This window comes from Macrosteles quadrilineatus, unplaced genomic scaffold, assembly GCF_028750875.1.
Source record: "Macrosteles quadrilineatus isolate MER2022 unplaced genomic scaffold, UCM_ALF_1.0 Scaffold_14__1_contigs__length_3811126, whole genome shotgun sequence".
In the NCBI taxonomy this organism is placed as follows: Eukaryota; Metazoa; Arthropoda; class Insecta; order Hemiptera; family Cicadellidae; genus Macrosteles; species Macrosteles quadrilineatus.
The window spans coordinates 239,970-262,904 of record NW_026542607.1 but is presented as its reverse complement, the minus strand read 5'-3'; the positions used below and the strand labels follow the sequence as shown (position 1 = coordinate 262,904).

The window sequence follows — 22,935 nt, the reverse complement described above, 5'->3', positions numbered from 1 at the left end:
CACCACTGTAACACTGCCCTGCAGAATGGCCTGTTTTTCCAGTGGGCCCTTGGTTAAATAGTGATGAGAGATTAAATTTAATAACAAATTTGAATTTGTTAAATGTTACCTATATTATTATGATTCGGTAAAAAGAGACAGAAATGAAATAGAACATGTCAGTTTATTGTTATCAATTTTTCACATCATGATGTACCATCAGAAACCTGAACTTTATAAATTTAGTAACCAACTGAAAAACATACAAAACATATGTCATGCTTTAGAATAACACTCTTTGAATAGCCTAATCATTTTTATTGTAAGTGTACATTGGTATTGTCTTCCAAAAGCTAACTAACTTAAACCCAAAACCAATAAAAAATTACATTAAAATAACCACATAGGTGGTGTCCCCATCTAAATAATTTATAATAATGCACAATTGGATATGATATTTTAAATAGTATTAAACCTATGATGCTGGAAGCATTAATTTATCATAGTATCATTGAGGGATGGTAACAATCAATATTTTTCATTTCAAAGACATGAGCCAATGAGACATGTAGCCTTTGTTTTGAACAGTAGAACAATAGCTTTTGTGCAATGGAAGAATGGAACTGATACCCCTAATACATCAGGGGTTGAAAGAGATGCCTTGTATTGAGGTTTTAACTGCACCCTTTATCAATATGGCAAATCCCTGTAAAATCACATTTTTCTCCAAGCTTTTTATCCTTTTGATCTCTCTTTGCTGCTGTACATTTGAAGCTTATTGATTTGGAGTATCTTTCTTATAAACTAAAAATTGGGAATTTATTTAATTGATATTTCACTTTTTATTTGGTTGACATTTTTAGAAATATTTCTAAAAAACATAATACTATATTTGAATCGGAATTTGAGATATATTTATAATGATGAAAAAAAAAATTGGTGTATAGAGAGTTAAATAAGTAAGAGAAGGTAAGACATAAAGACGTCATGAAATGGCCTGGATATTTTTAGTTTTCTTAGCATATATTGTTCAAAATGGCATTATTTGTTTTGTTCATTCACTGTACTATTATTATACATTGTTATAAAACTGTTGAACTCTTGAAGTATTAAATACGCTTTAATTAATTTTAAGAGCTAACTGAATGAAGCTCTTTGCATACTCTGATGTTGTCCAATTTACTCAGCCCCTTCTAGAAATCTTGTCGAGATTACAAGACTTATTTTCTGTGCAGTTACTCACTTGAAACGCCCTTCTCACACAGAACATATCCTATATACTTTTTCCATATTTTTAAGTATTCATCCTTGTAGAATTCCTTATTCCACCTAAAAATTTGTATTACCTTTAAGATCCTTATCGTAGACATGCAAAGGAAATTAGAAAACCTCCTTGTTGTTAAAAAAAAGTATACTTGTGATGACTGACGAGCTAGGAAGAGCCTGAGCGGTGAGCACTGTGCGGAAATTTCTATCGCCCAGAGCACTGGGTCTTCTTCCACCATGAGCTCCACTACTGTCTACTAATACGTGAGAGTAAGGAGGGTGTAGTTGGACTTTGCCCTATACATTAGCGACTAGTGCAAAACACTTAAGTGTACCATTGAATGTTTCCTCTGTATCTCACTTCTCTGTGTTATTACTTAACCCTTCGACAGGTCAACCGATCTTCACACAATACTTCTATATTTTTAATTTCATCAAAAATACAGGAGTATAATATATTGAACAAATTTAAATTTGTTATGTGGCCGGCACAGACAATACATGTCTATTTTAAATCACGATCGGGTCATCAACAAGTGTTAAAAGTCTTTTTATAAGTCAAGCAGCGAGTCTCTCTATCAGAGGGGTTTGATGACAAAATGTGTACTTCAACCAAAAGTCTGTTAAGCACTATAAGCTAACACTGAGTAGCTCCTCTAACTACAGTAAACTTGAACCCCCCAATCATTTTTCTTACACTTCATCTTTTCTAGGCTATGACCCAAGAGAGAAGAAGGTATGGATTTGTGCTGGAGAGACAGTGCTCCCTGGCTAAACACTACCTGGCTTACCACACGACCGGCATGAACCTATACCAAGCTCACCTAGACAACTGGACGGAAGTGGCCAAGACTCGGGAGTATCTGCCGGAGTCTGTCGAAACCATGTTTGCCAACCGACTCAGGGTGAGTGAAAGAGTTATATCATCTCCTTACTGAACTGTAGAGAATGATTCTAGCATGTTCCCCTTGGAAGCAAGGTAGTCTAGGGGTATAGGGTGGGACTCCAATCTCCAAGGTCCTGGGTTCAAGTCCTGCTAATTTCCAATTACACATTCGCTATGACCCTCTTTGCTTTGTCCAGTCTGAAATAATAAGAAAAAATTATTTCTGGACTACAAACCTAGCGTAATGAATAACAGTGTGTTCCTCTCATGGAATTTGAAATGCTCTCATTGTTCTTTCAGCCATGAAACAATATGCAATTAATTTGCTAAACAAGTCTTGACACAGGTTGGTATGGCTGAAGTTTTTGTTGGTATAGTCTCATGGAATGCAGAAAATCCTACTGGAATCGTTTAAAGACCTAAGTCATTGTACCTCCTTTTTATCTTTTATCAAACGACCACTCATTTTAATCATAATTTAAAAAAAAAATTACCTTCAACCATTAAAAGAGAAACCCATTTAATGTTTTAAAATCACAAATATATTTTTACTTAAATTCTATTTTTGGAATTCCCCACAGCTATATTTTAGGGTGAAATTTTAGCTGAGGTATTTTACCGTTAGAATGAGAAATTCAATGCTATTTTTGAACAACTATTAGTTCCTCTGTCCATTCTCCTACCTCTAAATATTTTTCACACTTGTCTACATCTTCGCTAGGCTCATCTGACACAAATTTTTTTAATGTCCACACCTTAGTGTCTACATTCGCTATAACCAAATCTAAAACAATTTTAAGGAAGAGCAGTCTATAGATTTAAACCTCTAAATATTCTTTGAAGTTCATAAGGAATCCTACCCATCTCTCTTGCACTGAAATCCAATAAATCCATTAATTTATCTTCTAACCATTTCCAATCATTAGACAATCTTTCCTAGAATAGTAGTAAGCCGCAGGTACAATGTTGTAAACATTACACATTTGTGACTTTATTTGTTCTGTTTAATCTTAGCGGCTAGGGACATTCAATATTATTGATAACCAGAGTTTTAATGCTTCATCTCATGTCCTACATTTGAATTGTGTCCTAATCTCCCATGTTTTAATACCACTTGTCTTTTTCTATAGCAAGTGTCTTTCTGGTCGGACGATGACACAGTTCATTCTCCGAGTCGCACTATAGACGATGATCGAATGTCCATCTCTTCTCAACTACGCAAGACCAAGAGTATGGACGCCTCGTGTCTTGACGTTAGAGCTATCAACGACATTTCCAGTCCGACACTAACTCATCATTCACTTACCAGGTGGGTTACCCATTTGAAATGTTTTGACATGATTTCTTAAGTTACATTAAACTTTCTACCAATGGTTGGGTGCAACTGGGCATTTATTTCAAACAAAATATGATTGAAGGATACTAATCACCATGTACATATATAGATTAATATGTACATATTAATTGGAGCTGATCTACGGTTGGTGATTATAATGTCCCACAACTCAGGAACTGAATCATCCATTTTAGTAAAAAAAAATTATTTTTACTCAAAAACTTATGAAATTAGAGCACCTTTGATCATAAATAATACTTTTCTCATGTTCATCAATTCACATTTTTTGTTCTGATTGTGTTTGCACAGTAGTTTCTCGTACTGCAAAATTGTAGGGATTTGTTAATTGGTTATGTCTTTCAAATAGCTGAGTGTTCATAGTGTTTAGTAATTAGAAGGTTGGTGGTGTAATCCTGAGAAAGGTCACGAAGTTGATTGTTCAAAACCAGAGTCAGTGTTGTCAATGAATACAAATCATTTAAGAAGCGCAATGCATTTGTAAAAACTTCAGTCTGGAAATGTTTTAGTTTTTTATGGTTTCCGCTGGGGCCGCTAGGTAGGCTATCGCGAGCATGCGGCCAAGTCAGCTGACTGACTGAGAGAGAGTGAGACAAAAAATCTGCTTAGAAGAAGAGAGATAGAGTAGCGCGGCCGCCGCGGATCATATCGGCAGAAAAATTCCAGTCTAACTATCCTCCATAAGCATTTAGCTTCTTAAAGAGTTTTGATGTATTGGTGTTGATCATTTGACTGTCAATGAATAGTCCTGAATAAACAATCAGCTGATCTTGCTAACAAAGCTATAATAATTTCATTCATTCATCCTTTAAATCCTTTATTTTATTACTCATCCTTTCCTTAACACATTCTCTCCCACCCATCACACTCCCTGTATGTATAGTCTAACAACATCTGATAAGTGTGTTAAAATGTACTTTGCTGTGTCGGCGTCGTACAAATGTATTATCTAATCTTTCAGAGCAAAGTCAGACTTTAACTTGACTGCTTCCAACCACTCCCTGGCAGCAGATCACAGCAGTTCTCCCTCCCCTCGCCCCAAGAGTCTGGCTGTAGCAGACGAACACAACAACTGGGACACCCCACTGGCCCGGGCCATGTACGCTTACCTCAGCAGCGGCGAGAACCAACTCAGCTTCCTGGAGGGAGACCTCATCGCACTCATGGGTGAGTTGACGCAGATCTAGAATTATTGTGGACATTTGCCATCACATATGTGAAACACAAGTTTATACGAGGTTTGAGTATCTATAGTTCGGCCGCTTAGAAAGCGACCTCCTCCAGCATTGGTTTAGCATTAGCGCGCAGGTCGTTTTCTAAGCGGCCGAACTATAGAATCTTATCCTCCGGTGAGAATGTACCTAAAATCTTTGACAATTAATTGATACTAGACATTTACATTCCACATGTTAGAGTTGTCTTCAGTTTTTAATCAAAATTGTAATAGGTAGTTGATGTGAGTCACCAACAGATTGTGTAACTGATTTAAGTAAAAAAACCCACTGTTTAAAAAATTCAAACTAATAGAATGGCTTATTGTTTTCTCTACTGGACCTATCACACCAACTCTTATCAGAGATCAGCATAAAAATAACCTGCGGTTCTGAAAGTTTTCAATACCCTGGGAAAAATTTTAACATTGAATAAAATCCTGGGGATATCTGGAGATATCCAGTGCCAAAGTGAAATATCAGAGACTTTTCCGAGCCCTCTGATAAGCAGGAGCTGTACACACTATAAGATCCCAATTTGTCAATGCATCAATTTAAACGATACTAACATTAAGATGTTTTAAGACAACCAATAAATATAATTTACCCAAGCATAATCATTTGTTGTTTTTCTCCAGGTGATCGTAACAAAGGTTGGCAATTCGGAGAGAATCTGCGAACTCAGTGTAGCGGATGGTTTCCTCTCGCCTACACTGAACCACTCATTGATGATTCTGTCACGTAAGTATTTATTTCAAATACAATTACAATACAACAATGTTTTTACATTTTGAAAAATGATCGGCAAAGGTACTCAAACTGTTCAGTAACCTGAAGTAATGTGAAAAACAATTCCGGGCTCAAGGCCTAGCATCCTAGGACAAAAAAAGAAGAAATATTTAAACAAACAATGTTTTTGGTTGGTTTTGGGATGTTATACCATCAAGGCTACATCTCTTTGGATGGAGGGGAAAACCGTGCAATATGTTTTATTAGAGAAATAATGATAAAGGTAGAAAGTCTGAATAAGTGCATTAGAATGCTTATTATTCAATTCAATCAGGACAGCACCACATTCGGATGGTCAAATTTGGATAGTTATCCAATTTACTGTGATTCGGGGTATTTTTATACAAAATCGTGATAAAAAAATTCATGCCATTGCCTCAATTACAGAAGACAATTAAGATGTCTCCTCGACCATGGGAGATTTTCAAGATTTTGCTGTGGTCACTGAAGATTATAATGGTGTTCCCATGATCGTAGGAGACTATGATAATGATCACACAACCGTGGGAGATGTTCAGGATTTTGTCGGCTTCTGCCATCATTAATATCGATTCTACTTACATAGGATACTGTAGTTTTACATCTTCTTATCTCTTTCTATATGTGATAATTACGATCGGTGATTCAGGTTGTTGGGGTTTGAATGGTTGGAGTTCTACATTCTACTATATCAGCTTTAAGCCTGGATCAATACACAGCTCCATGACAATAATGTAGACACAAATCGTAAACATTTAAGAATCTTTTTTTATATATTTTAAGTAAGCTAACCCCAATCTGATTACAAGCTTTTTGAGTATCACAATGCACCGATACCTCTGATAGTCCCTACTCATTTTATTTACTCACTCTTTGTTGTTTTCTCAGGACTACGTCCTCGCCCACACATCGCAGACAGGACTCTGTAGCCACAACGCCTGGAGGTTTCTCTCTCGGCTCACCAGGTGGCAGCAGCAGTGCGGGTAACAACCACCCTCCCCCCTCTCACCCCCACCCTTCTACCACTAGACAGTTTGGAGATACCCTTGCTTATAGGCAGACCCAGGTATGCCCCTACACATCAGCTTAATGTTACTTATACCAGTATTTTTGATCATCTATTATGTATACCGGTATTTTGCGTTATCAAGAGCTATCAGAATTGATGTTTTAGATTTCTTTAGATGAGTTTTCTATTGGTTATTGAATTTCAAATACTGTTGTTTTTTGTTTATGGATTATTCCCCACAGGTTGATGGTAGTTGATACATAGTTTTGTGTCTTAAATAGAATACTTTTAGTGTAAGAGTCTGAGAACTCAAACCTGTAGACTTATCACTGGTGAACCAGTGTCCAAGTTAGGACTTCAAGCACTTGGTAGATCCAACGATGCGTTTCACTTACTTAAAAGATTAAAACTTATTAAATAATAATCTTATAAAATAGCAATAGAATAAAGTGAATCACGACGTATTTAACGGTTAAAATCTTAACCAATATTATGAACATCAGGGAGCATAACAGTTTAAAATGCACTGGCATTTATGTTTTGTCATTAGCTACAACGACGCCACCTTCCTAGATTTCCTTGAGTTAAACTCCCATAATCCAATTTTTAAATTGTGTACTCTTGTCTGTCATTCACAATTGAACTCTTTAGTCTTTACTATAGAATCTCTAATTGTTCATTCTTGTTCCAGAATCGACCCACGACCGACTCCTCTTTTAGCGCAGGACCTCCTGGCGTCCCAGCCCCCGTGGCACCTCATCCCCGGAGCAGGGCCCCGCCACCACTGCCACCCCTTCCACCCCATCCTACAACACTGCCCGTGCCCCGGCAGCCGAGCGGTGCCAAGCGTAACGTGCCCCCCGCCAACGCCAGCCTGCACAGTTCAAATGACAGTGGCTTCAGCAACGACCCACCCCCCGCACCCGAGGTCGACTATTCTGATGATGAACAGAGGTGAGTTAATATAGCTTATAACATTATATGCCAGATTTGTAGCACAGATTGAATTTTTGAATATGTTATTACTTACATCTTCAGTAATATTTTTGGTGGAATACGTGTTTGACCCAGGCCTAAAAGCTTTCTATCATACTAGCTAGGTTTTATATTCAGTTGTGTTTAATTGTATGTTACAACATCAACACAATAGAGCTATTAGAACTTGTGCGATGATGGGCTGATGATGGCCTAAATGGTCTACTTGTTCTACACAAAAGTAGGATTGAAGACGTAAATAAATGTGAGATGAGGGGAAAAAAGTGATTTTGATTTAGGCAAAAAAAATTACTGCTTTTCCATAGAGCACAGAAGCAGTGCATTTGATAACTTAAACATTTTTTGATAGCGTTTAAAAAATTTGTACGGTCAATAAAAAATTAAGTGTAAACTTGTTGTAGCTTTTGAATCTGGAAACATCAAAGGTGGTGGTTTTAAAAATTGTAATGTTTAACAGCATGAAACATAACAACCCTTTAAAATTATGTGTGAATTGTTCGGTTGTAGATCTGTTGCTTTTGTGATAGTTTGTTAACTGTTAACAATAACATTAGTTTTTACTAACATTTTAACAATTATCTTACCAATACAATTTAATTTTTTTGCTATGCTGCATGCTATTTGTGTAAACTAGCAGTGAATAAATTTTGCCTTTAAGCATTGATGGTGGAGGTGTAGCAATAGAAACTTTGGACTGTGGTGACAGGACTAAAAACTTTTGTCGGTGGTGGGAATTGAAAAAATCAATCCAATTCTGACAACCTGATTGGTCCAACAGACGAACCACTACAATGAAAAATCAGCGCAACAAACAAGAAAATGGCCACGTTCAGAATGGAAAAAAAGAGCTTGCTTCGGTCCGGGGGTGGTTGAGTGAAGCTACCAACGAGTGGTACACCGAGAAATCCTCAAAGTCTCATCGTCCCTTGAGGCAAACATCCAGCGTCGGAGTGATTACAACTCTCGGACGAAAAGGCGACCCTGAGACAAAAGAGATGGCATTGAAGTCCGTTGAGATCCCTTACGAGAAGAAAGTTAAACGTACAAAATCTCTGTGGAAGTTTCGTAAAAGCGAGGACGTCTTAGAGGGAATGGCCCTGTGGAAACATCGTTCACTCGTGGATGTCACGGACATCGCAAAAGAGTCTGGGACGCCTCTTCCGGGGAAGAAGAGTTTATCTTTGAGCAAAAGTTTGGATGATGACACTGAAGACGTTTCAGAAGAAACAATCGTTAACGGTGAGAGGAAAGATGTCTCGGCAAGACGGGGAAGTGTCGAGACCTCCTCAGAAAGTGAGATGGAAGATAACGAGTCATGCATTGTTGTGGACGACCATTTGAAAGCACCAAAGGCGACACTGCTGCCGAGGACGAGGTTGATAAGGAGTGCGACAAAAGTGGAGCCGAGGAAGGAAGAGGAGCGAGTTAGGAGGAATGGACGGACTCGACCTCAGAACGACCAGCCGTGGTTTGACCCCTGGGACAATCAATGGTAAAAAAATCCATAGAAGCATAATGAGTGTAATATTTGTATTACTTATAAAATATTCAGGTTCTGACCCAGTTCCTGAGAGTGTTCTATTTGTTTTTGTATTAGCAAGCAAGATAGTTTAGTATTTGCTTTAATACATGATTGATTAAATTAGATTCATTATATCTATCTATGTTCTGATAAATTGGACAGGTTTGGCCTTCATCATTGAGTACAAGACAAAATTAAGCTTTGTATTTTTGTGTATAAAATTTAGTTTTGGTGTATCTCAACTTTGGCACATTATAAGAACTTTAATGTTATGTAACTAATAATAAACCTCATAAAAATAATAAACCTCAGGGGACATTTTTTTAATTATTTTCTGACTTTGTGCTAAACTAAATCCTAAGAATAACTAACCAACTCTTTCCAATTTATTTACGTTCAAGTTTATATTTTTAACCTTTACTAACCGATGGTTTTCCTATTTCAGAAGCAACATGTTTGCCACCGTGAAGTTGAGGAAGACCAAAACCAACGACAGGTCGGCCCCCGTGATTCTCTGAACCAAGCTGTAGACTGTTAGGCAGTCTACTTAGCTTGGAAGTTGGAACTGTGCGGCCTTATCAGATACAGGGTGCTCCAGATCCCCTTATCAGTGAATCAGTGTACACATGACTCTTGTAAAAATAACAACCAACCTCTCCCTAGTTTTGGGCATGAAAATTATTGTAAGCCTGCTTTTGTGAAAGATGGATTCAACGTTTTATCAGGATGCAAAAACAGTTTAAAAAAGCAGATTTTTTTAGTTTAAGTCTTAAGTCTAATTTTTTTACATACTAAATCAATATACCGTCAAATAAATCAATTTTATAACATAGGAATTTATTATGATGGGAATTTTACAAAAAAGAGTAGAGTACAATCAGAATTCAACAATTAATTTTAACAACTAATTAGATTAAATTATTCAAAATCATGTAGGGTTTTTACTTTAATATTTCTAGCCAATGTAAGTGTTTTGGACTCCATTGTCTTACCCTGCAGTATTGTGTTATGCTTTGCTAGTACAAACGTTTACTCTGATTGAAACAAAATACCAAATGTCTTTATGTTTATTGTTTCTCTTTTTAACTCATTGTTGTAAGTGTATTACAAACAGTATAAGGTACTTATTTGCAATTCCACTCATAAGTTATTAAATTTATCTTTAAATGTTTTTCAGTCCATATTATGATTTTAACCTGGTGTTTGTAGATTGAATTGATTCAGAAACAGAAATAAGGGATATTGCGAGAATGCTTCCTTCATGACAAATTAAAAAAGAAACGGAATTCAATTTTAATTTTAAAGCTATTGCAACCGATGACTTGATCAAAGTTTAAAAACCTGTAGCTTTCATTAAAAGAGTTAACATTTTTTGTAAAATAAAATTAACTTATTATGATGATTCATTTTGACCTATTGCTACACCAACAAATTTTATCTTTTTGCAATACTCTTAGAAAATTTAATTAAAAAACTATGACAATTATTTACAACAATTTCACCCATCAAAATTTGTGGCCAGTTTTTTAAAGAATCCATTAAGCTTTTAGAATAAGTTATCACAAATCCCTTTTCTCAGAATAGGCAGAATAGGTATTATGTTACCTTTTGAAATACATTTCCAACAATGAGGAAGAATGGTTTCCACAAACATTTTGTTCATTACTTCTAAAAAAACTTAAAGTTTGCCGACTTTTGTTGTCTGTGTTTTTAATTTCATATAAGTAGTAAGAGTTTTATTTTGTAAAGATGCTTTTCTCTGTGTAGGCTGTAAAAAAGTGTTCTTACCCAGTTCGGTTTTCTTTTTGACAACTATGTTTCTACTGTGGTGGAATATTATTTGTGTCATAACCGTAGGTATAGTTTAGGATTTATTTTATAATGTATCAAGCAGAAAGCATTAGGTATCAATAATTTTGCTTCTGATAAAGTACTTTTAGTCTGCTTATAAATTTATAAATTATCTTAATTAAGTTACAGGAACAGTAATAAATATTTTGGTTGATTGACGGTTCAAATTTTGATACAGAAAAATAAATAGCTATAGAATAACTTAACTCCAATGTTTTGGGGTTTGAAAATGGATATAAAAATCATAACAGATCTGTATCAATAAATCTGTTTTATCTTAATTTAATATAGGGATTATTTAGTTTTGTTGCTTCAAACGTTCTGTTACACTTATGTGGTCTAGTATAGTAGGTAATCACTTTGGTTACGGATAAACAACAATATCTTCGTGCCCTTTCAGTTTGGAAAATGCAAACAAATAGCCTACTTTAACAAAGAAAATGTATACACTTTTCACTTTTGGGCCTATATTGTACTTCTAAAACAAATATAGGTACATCAGTAAGCACTATGTAATAGTTTTGGTTACCTTAAACATTATTTCATCACAATCTATTTTTAGGGCTTATTGCTGTCCTAAAAGTCTTAATCAATGAAAGTGTGTGATTACTTCTCGATATGTGTTGCATTGATACTTAGTACTCAAGTCCTAACCACATTTTTAATCACATTTACGACAATGCTTTCTGCTTCGTAAGATTTTCAAGCCTGTATTTAACAGGTTTACCACCTTACATTGCTCATACCTTATATATTGTAGACTTGTAAATATAAGGTCTTAAGGTGTAATTTATATTTTTTTAATTACTAACATTAACATTACGATCACTGCATGTATGATAACCTCACGTATTAATTATTCCGTCCTTATTTAGAGTATTACTAATGTAGTCCACAGTTAGTAGGTTAATGTTTGTACAGAAATATGGGCTTAAAGTTATTGTTTTGTTTAATCGTTTAATCTAGTCTGTACGCTTTCTTGTTTTTGTTACGAAGTGCTGCAGTTTTGTAACTCAACATAATGGCTGGAAATGAAATTATTAGTTCTCAAAGTATTTTGATGGTTTTCAGATTCCAGTTTGATGGTTTATTGTTTGCGATTTATTTGTACAAACTTTTCTTTAAATGTTGCTCTAGTGTATTTTTAGAACTGGTTGAGATTTAGATGTGGATAGAGATGGTATTTTTCAAATAGTTAAAAACTGTGTAAATTTGTATATATTGTTCACTTGTTTTATAACCATATGAGACTTTTCACGTGTAATAAACAGTAAGAGATATCAAGTAATAAATCACGATAATTTTGATTTACATAAAATTTATTAACTTTGTTCATAACATAGTTATTTTCAATTGACTTAAAAATTTAAATCTGCAAAGTCCTTATTTTAGTACGGAATCATAAGATATGAGGGTTTTAGTTGGATTAGGCCTACTTCTCATAACCACGCAGAAATCCAAAAAGCCTAAAAATTGTTCTGAGTACCAGTCAAATCCAACAACAGAATTAAAATTTTAGTAACTTTATGTTCTGCCGTAAACAAATGATAATCTATAATAATGATGAATTTTGTTATACGGCATGTTTGGGCAGGTTTGACTGTAAATGGAGGTTCGTCCATTTAAAATTTCTATAAATAAACTATTTGAAGTCATTAGTTTAATAAAATAATACAAAACCCCGTTAAATCTCTTCAAAACATTGACTGATGTCCCACAAAGATTAATTTTATTCCACAGCCTCTAAAACAGCCAGTTTATGAATAAGTATTAAGCCTAAGAACCATCTAATTGAGTAAAAGAACACAGTATGTTGTTTAAACACAGTTAATTCCTAAAATGTGCCTTTTTGTTTTATGCACCCAAACACCCAATATTTGCAAAATGTTTTGAAAACTTTCAGAAGTTGCTGATTTTATTATGAACAACTTTTTAATATGGCATTAAGTGAATTAAAATTCACGTACATTTGTATAGATATAGTTTATATTTTGTATCGTGTACAATTCTGTAGAAAAGATTTTCCACTAATACTAAACGTTCTGTAGATTAGAAATATTGTATAAGATTTAACATGTAAACAGTGATTAGTGGCAATACTGACGCAAAACTATCCAGATATCAGTAGTTTTGCAGCATTGCCCCTGGATTTAAATCTTGGTGTAGGGATTAAAGATATTATTTTAATGAAACATTATTTTTAGCTTTGTTATATTGTTTACCCAAAATGTTATGTCCAAATAAATAAAGTAGATTGTTGAACTTGTATTTTGTATTATTTATGAACCTTCAAAGAGTTGGTTGACTTTTAACAATGGGTAAATTAGTGAACTTTTTACTGTATAATAAATTGGTGTAAATACCTACATTTATGCGATCCTGTTTGTAGCTCCGAGTTGCTACCGGTTTCAACTCACATAGGAGTCGTCTTCAGACTATTAAATAGCGAGAAGACATCTTTAATAGCCTGACTCCTATGCGAGTTGAAACCGGTAGCAACTCAGAGCTACAAACAGGATCGCATAAATGCAGGTATTTACACCAATTTATAGTATATAAATGCAATCAGGAGGCTAAAATTCAATATAATTTTATTATAGTTTAATGTTGAACTATTGTGTTAAACTATTACGATGGTCCTTATAATAATTCTTAACAACATAGTGAACATTGCTGTAAAAATTACTTTTCAAAAGTTATTGTAAATTATGTTATTTTCCCATAAAAACCAATAATTGCAATTCCTGTAAAAATTACGGTTCAAAAGTTAATGCAACTTCCCCCCTCTACCTGGGGGGGGATCTTGCCACCCCAGTTTAAAGTCTGAAATTAAGCCCATGGGGGGGGCAAGTTTACATGTGCCTAGGGGCCGCTGAGGTCATAATCCACCACTGAATTACGTACTGTGTATTGTGGCAAAAACTAAAACTCGACTTATAAAACTATAAAGCTTATAAAACTAACAAATTTAAAGCCAGTTTCCCAGACCCCCCTCTACCTGGGGGGGGGATCTTGCCACCCCAGTTTAAAGTCTGAAATTACGCCCATGGGGGGGGGGCAAGTTTACATGTGCCTAGGGGCCGCTGAGGTCATAATCCGTCACTGAATTACATACTGTGTATTGTGGCAAAAACTGAAACTTGACTTTTGAAATACTATGAACCTTTTCTCCATGTAAATAAGTTTATTGACTTCCTGGCCAGAATCCATTAGACTCTCGTATTATGCTCATCTGATAGTGTGATCTTTCTGTATCCACTCAACATGAGGTTGAAAATCTGACTACAACTAGGTGTTCAAATATATCTTGGTTCTAATAAAAAAATATACTGTTGAATTAACAGAAGGGAAAGTAACAAGTGATTTTCTGTTGAAATAATTTTATTTTGTTCCACAAAACATTTATAATAAATTTACCATCTGGTTATCAGTTACCTTTTTAAGTACTACATCACATATTTGCCGTATTGACGTTTAAAGTACACAATCAAAACATACACATGCTCACAATCTCTATTTCATTGTGTAGTCCATCTAGTTAATGTAAGTAATACTTAAAGAGTTAACAGTACTGTAAACTATAAATTTGCAGCACGATTAGTAATAATAATCCATTTTTTTTAATAATCACAATCAAAAATGATGTTTGCACAAAATATGACTAATTTGAGCTATTCCTACTTCCCTGTTCCTGTTTGAGAATCAACTAAATATCTTTAGTCAAGCGCAAGTGTCTCAAGTATGACATAGAGTAAACCTTGTAAAACAGTTACTTAAGATATTTTTTTGCTTGTATTATTTTACCGTAAGAAAATGAATTCTGTTTTATTTCATAGTAAAGAAAAAAGAGCAAGATTTGAAAAAAATATGTTACACTGCACTTGTTATTACATGCATTGCAATGCATACATTGATGGAATCTAAGTTTACAACTGTGTTTTACATCAGCTGACTTTTACTCCCTAGGACTAAAAAGGCTTTTTACTTCCTAGAGAGTAAAAGAGCCACTTTAGACCCACAACACGTGTTAAAAACGGCTGTTTTTGCTGCAGTATAACGAAAAATAGATTTATAGTTACCCTTTAGCTATTTTCAGGTACAGTTTGTCACAGTACGGTTTTTGATTTGGCTGTCTAACCAAGCATTGAGCAGAAAACAGCAGGAATATTAATAGTCAAAACTTTAAGAGCTCATAATATAAGTATCTGTTTGGAATAACTCTTTCAAGTTTGTCAAATGATTTAGGTATGACCCAAATACTAGTGAAAAAAAGCAAATAAATTGTTTCCTCTTAAAAGAGAAATTTTTAAAATTTTATAACTAAGTCTCAAACAAAAGTAATATAACCAAATGGTAAATTTATCCAATACAAATCCGGAATGTAATAACTTTTGCAAACCAATTGCTGTATTTACCAACACAGATTAAACAGAATATAGTCACCAGAAATGAAACTTGTTTAATCTATGTTTAACAATATGATTTGGTGTTCTTAGTTCCAATGTATTGTGGTAGAACAGTGGATACATTTTATTACATTCCGAGTCTACAACACCATTGAGAGGAATAAACTAAATATTAAGAACATCAGGAGTAAACAGATAAGGTTTACTATTGTGTTCAAATTCAACCAATTACTTAAATATTATGTGAATTATCAGTAATACTCTGAATATAATATCAGATGTATGGGTGTTACTTATTCTAATTCAAGGATGCCCAACAATTTTTTTTCAATGAATGGCGTTCCCAATGGTATGATTAAAATTGAGTATAATATTTGAGTAGTCGATTGGTTAGGGTGCTCGGTTCGAACCTGATAAAGTTTTTTAATGATTGAGCTGAACCCTTATTGTTAATCATTAGGCTTAATCAACGGTATTAGCTAAAGAAATAGCTGATCTCTGTCAGTAATAAGCTATACAAGACATCTCACTCCAATCCACACAATCATTCGCTCACATTTGGGTTGAAATGTGCTCAGTTAGGCCTATATCCCCCAATTTTAATCGGCAATAATTTTTATAGCTATGAATGTTTTTTTAAGTTGGACACCCTTGCATTAAACCAGTGTTTTACAATAGTAAAAATAAAAATATCATCGTTTATTCAAATTAAAGATATACAAAAATGTGATTTTTTACCCAGATGACTTATCAAACTCTGAAAATGATGGAGAAACCAAGTTTCATAAATGCATTTCAGTAACCTAGGGTAGGGATTGCGCCGCAATCCCACCTAGCACCATAAACTTATACTAAGTTTACATCATAAGTCCTATGACCATAGGAATTGCGATGCCTAGTCTTACCATAAAGATCCTTCTATTATTACGGTCTTAAATAATAGGGAACCAATCTCTGTGGAACTCTGTGAACTTTTATCTTGGGAAATATTAGCTAAGTTGTATTAGCTAGTGTTTGTTAACAAGTTATTTCTATAGTTGAAATCAGCTGCTTTTATGGTTCAACCAATGCAAAAGTAAAGTTCTCAACATTTGGAAAAAATTCCAATGAATTTTAAGATGGTTATACAACCCACTCATACTAACAAATGAATCATACTTTTTCTTTATGTTGAGGGAAAAGTTCTTTTTGTGTAGTTCCAAAGAGTTGGTATTCACATTGTCGAAAGTGATGGACAGTTTTTTGTGGGGATGAGGGAGCAAGGATTGGTAGATAATTCTAAACTCTTATTTCGTTGTAATTTGATACAAAATTACAGGTTTAAATAAAATAGTTCTGGTACTAGGGGTTTTTAAAACTAATATTATAAAATCCTTAATTAAATTGACCAAAATGACAACTACTAAAAGGAAAACTACAAAAGGTAGTTCAATACTGAAACAAGATCTCAGTTACTTAGACTCCCCTAATTTTGAAAGTATAAAAACCACTAAGGATAAAGTGCCGTCAGGATAAAAGTACTATCTAACAATATCAGACATATAGTTTCACAGTCAAAGAAATGAAACGTATAAATTCGGCAGGTTTAGTTCAAGGCCTGAGATGATTTATTCTATTATGGTAATGTTGTATGAACAACTATTATCTTAATAAGGCATATTTTTATAATTCGAGTCTTGCCTTAAGGTTTGTTACGTTTTGTCGTTTTGTATTTTCCTTACAGAAAATGTACTTTTCATCATAATTCTGTCTGAAAATAAAAATACTACATAGATGTGTAGTAAATATTTGTCAGTATACATTTTGTGTGTAATGTAAAATGTGATTATTTAATTTTAAGACATTATAACCAAATGTTAATTAAAAATTATTATTTTGACAAAGTTTAGATAGTTGTAAACTCAAAAAGCTATTGCCTGATTTTAAGAAATTCAATTCACAGTGTAGGTATTTACTTCATTAAAAAAATATATTTTTATAAAAGTTACCCTTTTTCAATCAATAATATTTTACAGTCAAGAAAAATTTAAAATCACAATAGTTTACTAAAGTTATAGCTATTACCATAATAATAATCAGCCTTGACTGGTGAGCCTTGGAAACACTTATAATAATATCTATAGACACAATTATAAATGACTACAGATTTGTACACAAAACTCAAGAAGTGTACACAAATACACAATCTAATGTACATTCAGATGTAATCTTATTGTGTGGTATAGTCTTTCGATAGAGATTTGTTGAACATTTCACATAAATATACTTTATCATCACAATAATTAACTAAACAATTGTAACACTTAATAACTAAATGAAAATATGGTATTATTATCTCTCATTGGTAGTAAAGCAAAGAAATCATGCTTCTTTGACTAGGCCAGGATAATAATATATTTAAAAAAAAAACAAACAACAATGAAAAATTTGTTTGAATAAAATTCAAAACTGAATCAAATTAGGTAAATTTAAAGAGATTCTTCGCCTTCACTAACTGGCTGATAACAAATACCATACTTTTATACGATCAAATTAAAATGCTTTAGTCCCAAAACCTTTTGAATATACCACTGAAAAGCATGTTAATATTCTTATAAAACTTTCTTTTTGAAATTAAAAAATACAAAATATATATATTCTCTATCTTATTGCGATAAGAATTATCTTACTTATTTTTTGCTTCAGGAACATTCCAAATAAAATGTTTCAATATTTTTACACTATTTACACCCGATAATGAAGAATACTCTTTTATACTAGAGAGATTTATATGTTCAACTGGTGTATAAACTATTTTATCAATTTCCAAGTTGGAATAGTTTCAAACTAGTAATGCCGTGGGCGGATTAACAGGGGCACTGCAGGAGGTACTGCTCTGCCAAAACTGTTAAGACAGTTTTAAAATGTTTCAAATAAGTTTGGAAACACTATTTTAAAGTCTTGACAGCTATTTTCAGAACTCTTTAGGAGTAAAAAAAACAAATCAGATAACTAAGAACAGTTTTCATTCAAACTCCATAGAGATGTTTACACCTCAATCACAGTTTTAATCCGCCCAGTTTAAGTTTAAAGTGAATTTACACTTTTAACAACTTACTGTCAAACACAATGTACACATGTATGGCAATTCTTGATCAAACCATATAAATCAAGAATAAAACTCACAGTAAATAAATGTATTTCTACAAAAGCGTTTTTTTTACAGATTGATGTTTAAAGACAGTCACAGGCAATGCAAGGATAAAAATTACAAGCATTTAAAAACATATCTACATAAAAATATACATTGTACAAACTTTACATAAGAAAATTAACATTTGGAGATCAGGAAAAAGTCATGTAAGAAAAAACAAAACCTCAATTTAAATTGTATAATCTCGGGCCTATTAAAAACATATTTTTATGAATGTCTGAAATTATTTTGATTCTTCCATTAAATGTTGATGATCATTTATTTTTTTCACACATAATGAACAATTAATAACAACATTCTTCAACATGTAATTCATTATTATTAGATGTTAACAATAAAAAATTTAAAAAAACTTCTTGACTAGAGTTATATTTAGGTGTTGCAGGTATCATTATGTTAAAAGAAAATCTGCTTTTATCTAATCATCAAATTAAAACTTATTACAATTTTTTATTTACATTGTTATTATCAAGAAGTGTGGGTTATATTGCATTGTTTAGTTCTTTTAGTAATAAAGGTAACTTAAAAATACATATTTTTACTGTTGTAGGTAAAAATGCTCACATCTTTGATTAATAAACTTTAATTGGGGGGGGAAAAATAAGCAAACTCATACATTTTTACTGAAAAAATAGAGTTTAAACACTATCAGAATTGAATTTGAGTTTGGATATATTGACAAAAATTGAATCATTGATCTTAAACCTCTGTACTTCTAATAGCAGAATGAAAATGCAAAATAATTGTTCAAACATGCATAAATTTTCATTTTTTGGCCATTATTGCAACGGAACTTCTTAAGCCAACCCAACGATGTTTTTCTTACATGACTGCACTTACCATAAACCCTAATATTTGTACAACATTAACCTGGTATTTGGCAGTAGTAGACATATTCTGTAAACATGCAAATTTTTACAAAAGATATTTACAAATGTACAATAAGTGACATAACATTGGCTACAAACTATCTTTACAGAAGGTGATTTAAAACATGTCAAAACTATCAAATGAATTCCGCGATGTATATACACTTTCCACACATTTGATAAAGCTACAAAGAATTTACAGGGCGAGTCATAGATTTTTTTATGATGGTGTTTCACGAGTAAAACATTATTGAAAACAAAAACGGTAATATTCTGAAGGCTTTTAATAACTGATCTCAGAATTTTCGATTGCACTAATAATTTTGTTAGAAATCCTGTTTCCATGAAGCAATTACGAAAAACTGTATAAAATAATCAATATATACATATTAAATAAACAATGTAAATACTATACTACACAAACTTTTAAACAGCCAAAATCAAGAAGCAGAGAGAAAATCCCAAAAACCTAGGATATTATTTCAAACTGTGTTTCTAAAACTTACACACTCAGTTATATGGGATGCTCTATTTGCTAACATCAAAAGATTGCTTGTAAATAAGGTAATTCAGATCTCTTTGACAATGCCATTTAGATGGATTCAGGAATTCACAAAAAGTACAAATCCGACCTCGCTAACTCTGACTCTTCACTTAAACCGACCGTATCAGCCTGTCGATAGCATTTGGATTTCCGGTGGATTGTTCCGTTTGACTGAGATTTTTCTGCGATTGTGAAAGACGGTCATCATGTTGCCATGATCACGGAAGGTATTCATGATTTTATGGTGGCCAGTGAGATACAACCATAATGTATCCAGGATCACGCAAGAAGTCCATGATTTTGTCATGATCGTTGAAGATAATAATGATCATTTTAATATTATCATGTTTCTTGAAAATTCAGGTTTCATTCTAAAAATATAGAGGCCTGTGTGGCAATAAAAACAAAATTATTTACCTTCAACTTATGTTAATTAAATTACATACTACTGAAACTTTTAGGTTAAGTGTGTTAATGATGTTCATATCTCTTCCGTACTGAACAAGGAATTGTTTATTAACCTCCATTTATTGACTATATATCCTTTACTGTATTTATAGTCAACTATAGTAAAATATAATTTTGAACACAAATAATGCAACAGTTACAGTTTCCGTTACAGTAAATGTCAGTCAAGCAAAAACAGTCATTAATATGCTCCTCGGACAATTAAAGATTTTCACTGTTGCGACCAAGGTCCCGGTCCCGTAGGTGACGGATTAGCAGAGTTGTACTGTACTACCAACTGTTTTTTGTAGTTTTAAATAGTTAATGTAAAAGATTAGGAAGTGAAAATAAATGCTGGAAATAACAAAATTAATTATATCTCTAACAAAAATATAACTTAACATTTGTTCCTCTGGACCAACTTGTTAAAAGTTCATGTACCTAATTTTAAATCTGGAATCAGAATAGACCAAATAGAAATGGTTCGATGATAGTTTATGTGATGTTGCAGAATTTCTTTAAAATAACAGCTTTAACTATTTTCACCGGACCATTTACATACGGTCTAGTTTAGTAGGCCTAAAAGACAAGTTTTCATTTTTTGAATACCCTAGGGTCTTGGGATTTTCATCATGGAAGGAGTGGTGTGAGAAACTAAACTTTGGTAAGACTGTAAGTGGAAAGTCAATTGAGAACTATTTATTTTATTGAGGGTTCAAATATCTATAACTCGCCCATTTCAGTAAAAATTACACTTTACAAAAAATCAATTTTTTCAAATTAAAAAATTAAAAAGTTTTATGTTTATTTAAATTTTGAACAAATATATACATTATTGTATGGATATGAATAGTCTAAGTTGAAAAATCTTCTACATTATTGAGAATTACAAACAGTTTCATTAGGCGGTATTTCCAGACATCCTAAATTCATTTGTAACAATAAAAAACAAAAAAAAATTAAATATATAAATCTATATTATTGATCATAATTTGAAATTTACAAAGAAAAGTTTTACTATAGGAATTTCCCTTAATCCCAAAGACTTTTCATTACAAGAATCAACTTGTATTATTTCATTCAATATACTCATACTCAACAGTTTAAAATTAAATACATATATAATCTTTACAAAGGACATAACTAAGAAAATTACAATATTAAACTCTAATGAGTGATTAAAAACATTAAGAATGAGAAATTCATTAAAATCACTCTCAACCTTAACATCAATTTAATCACCTAACCGAAAACCACAGTCAAAGGAATCTAATATCAACATATTGATATTGTATAACAAATATATTTTTTACCTTTTTTCCTTTTCTGTTAACAAAAAAAAAATTGAAGCTAAAACTAAACACTATTACTACTATTATTTGGTCTTGTGGTAGATCTAACAAAACTCCATACACGTTTGTTACTGGACAAAATTCAACTGAGTTTTTAACCAAGTTTTAAACATCCCTGTTGGATTTTGTCCAATAAGACCAGCCTAACATAACAAACACAATACGTTCAAAAACTGCAACCACTCTTAATTTAATAACCTTACTTTAGTTACCTTGATAATCATAAGATTTTTAATGATCATCAACTCTAATAGTGATAATTGGTATGATTCAAAAGCAAAAATCTTAAATTAATTTGTAAAACGATTACATAATCCAAACTGTATCCATCCTTATAATCCATCCTTATAATCTTTAAAGACTTTTCATTCATCAAACGACAATTCTAATTTACCAAAACTCTTAATAACACATCAAGCAATAGAACTTGAAAGTTTCCTTCGATTTCCGTACCCTTTCACTTGATATGCCTAGGTACTAAATCTAAAATCAAAAACTAAAAAAAAAATATCGACATCATATGTGCAGATGTTGGCGTTAAATAAAGTATCTAATCACAATACCAGTCTAAAAATACTTTGTAAATAAAACTATAATAAATCTCTATAAGATGGTCCTGATCGAAGAAAGATAAGAAGGAATCTTCGTCGGGAAATGCCTCAATAGTCTCTTCGGTTGGAAAAGTACTTTCATTAAAAAAAGTATCAAAGATATAACTAGTCCCTCTTTGAGTTACGGAAATGTTATGAAAGACTAATTGGGTCGGCGTCACTCAACTTACTTGAGCTGCAGGGGGGAACAAAACTGCGGGGCCAACTTTGCTCCTTGCATACCTATAAGAAAATTCAACGGATTACAATTATCATCAAATCACAAACCAGTGATATACAAAATGATTAATCCGGTAATGGAGAGAAAGGTAATTAAGTTATTAAGGAGACAAAGGACAGGATGAGTAGGCTTACCTTAAACATTGTAGGCATCTAACTTAACAAAAAGCAACATGAATACCCCCGCCGCAGCAAACCTGCAGACTAAGCTAATTCCCTTTTGCCTGATTTAATTTTCAATTAATTCTATTTAAATAACATTAAGTTTAACGAGTACCTAGGTTTGTCAATTTATATCAAATAAATCAATTTACCAAGTTTGATCAAAATATATCCATAAACAAGCAAACTGCAACAGTTTACAATATTCTCCACAAGAATAACTAGCCTATATAAGGAATTTCAAATTTACAATCTTTTTGAATTTTTCTGTTATCAATAAGCGTATAGAA

The 22,935-nt window shown here is 32.9% G+C and overlaps 2 protein-coding genes across 2 annotated transcripts in view; one reads left to right on the top strand and one right to left on the bottom strand.

Annotated features, from left to right (window-relative positions):
- The window catches only part of LOC129004997 (brain-specific angiogenesis inhibitor 1-associated protein 2-like), a 67,700-nt gene extending 54,590 nt beyond the window's left edge, over positions 1–13,110 (top strand). Inside the window, exons 9-16 of the mRNA XM_054433739.1 lie at positions 1,959–2,150; positions 3,262–3,440; positions 4,447–4,652; positions 5,335–5,437; positions 6,353–6,530; positions 7,165–7,427; positions 8,248–8,961; positions 9,437–13,110. Coding sequence (XP_054289714.1) covers positions 1,959–2,150; positions 3,262–3,440; positions 4,447–4,652; positions 5,335–5,437; positions 6,353–6,530; positions 7,165–7,427; positions 8,248–8,961; position 9,437 — 1,836 coding nt within the window. The 3' untranslated portion in view covers positions 9,438–13,110. The remainder of the gene's footprint in view (positions 1–1,958; positions 2,151–3,261; positions 3,441–4,446; positions 4,653–5,334; positions 5,438–6,352; positions 6,531–7,164; positions 7,428–8,247; positions 8,962–9,436) is intronic.
- An 8,065-nt stretch (positions 13,111–21,175) lies between these two features.
- The window catches only part of LOC129005007 (meiosis regulator and mRNA stability factor 1-like), a 47,741-nt gene continuing 45,981 nt past the window's right edge, over positions 21,176–22,935 (bottom strand). The window contains exon 25 of the mRNA XM_054433753.1: positions 21,176–22,486. Coding sequence (XP_054289728.1) covers positions 22,431–22,486 — 56 coding nt within the window. The 3' untranslated portion in view covers positions 21,176–22,430. The remainder of the gene's footprint in view (positions 22,487–22,935) is intronic.